Here is an 876-nt window from a genome sequence, read left to right on the forward strand (position 1 = left end):
TATGGGACCACAGCTCTATATGGGACCACGGCTCTATGTGGGACCACGGCTCTATGTGGGACCATGGCTCTATGTGGGACCACGGTTTTATATGGGACCACGGTTCTATATGGCACCACGGCTCTATATGGGACCATGTCTCTATATGGGACACTGTGAGTGGGGGGGGCACACATTTTATGGGGGGGCACACAGTGAGGTGGGGGGGGCACAGTGCATGGGGGGGTCACACAGTGCGTGGGGGGGGCAGTGAGTGGGGGGGCACACATTGCGTGGGGGGGGCACACAGTGCGTTGGGGGGGGGCACACACTGCGGCCCCGCTTATGGGCCAGGCCGGTCCCTTCATGGACTAGGCCGCGCTGCCCCATGGCTGCCCCCAATGGCCCCCAATGGCCCCACACGGCCACTGGGCGGCCTCCACCGCCACGGGTGACCCGGCCCGCTCCGTCCGGTCTGTCCCCGTTGTCCCGTCGCTCACGGGTCGGGTTCAAACCCCTCGTGGGCCGCTCCGTCCAACCGGGTCAGGCTTCGACCCGATGTAGGCCGCGATGTGCGCGCCGTCACCATGGCAACACGAGAGGGGCGCGGCACATCCGGCCGAGCCGGGTGTGTGGGGGGAGCGGAAGTGACGTCACATCCCGTGCGGCGCGGCCGGGGCGGTGGGTTCCGGTATTTCAGGGCGGGGCGGGCGCGGTGCGGAGCGGAGGGAACATGGCGGGGGCTACAACCATCGAGGCCGTGAAACGGAAGATCCAGATGCTGCAGCAGCAGGCGGACGAGGCGGAGGAGCGGGCGGACAGGCTGCAGCGGGAGGTGGAGGCCGAGCGAAGGAACCGGGAGCAGGTCGGGGAAACGGGGCGTTAACGGGGGGGGGG

The 876-nt window shown here is 68.0% G+C and overlaps 1 protein-coding gene across 6 annotated transcripts in view; it reads left to right on the top strand.

The window, feature by feature from the left end:
• Nucleotides 1–621: 621 nt before the first annotated feature.
• Nucleotides 622–876, top strand: part of TPM3 (tropomyosin 3) — a 15521-nt gene continuing 15266 nt past the window's right edge. Inside the window, exon 1 of one of the 6 annotated variants that reach the window (XM_015884521.2) lies at nt 622–844. In XM_015884521.2, coding sequence (XP_015740007.1) covers nt 713–844 — 132 coding nt within the window. In that variant the 5' untranslated portion in view covers nt 622–712. The remainder of the gene's footprint in view (nt 845–876) is intronic. The other 5 variants (XM_015884520.2, XM_015884522.2, XM_032449168.1 and 2 more) reach the window with 5 other exon arrangements.

This window comes from Coturnix japonica, chromosome 25 (genome assembly GCF_001577835.2).
Source record: "Coturnix japonica isolate 7356 chromosome 25, Coturnix japonica 2.1, whole genome shotgun sequence".
In the NCBI taxonomy this organism is placed as follows: Eukaryota; Metazoa; Chordata; class Aves; order Galliformes; family Phasianidae; genus Coturnix; species Coturnix japonica.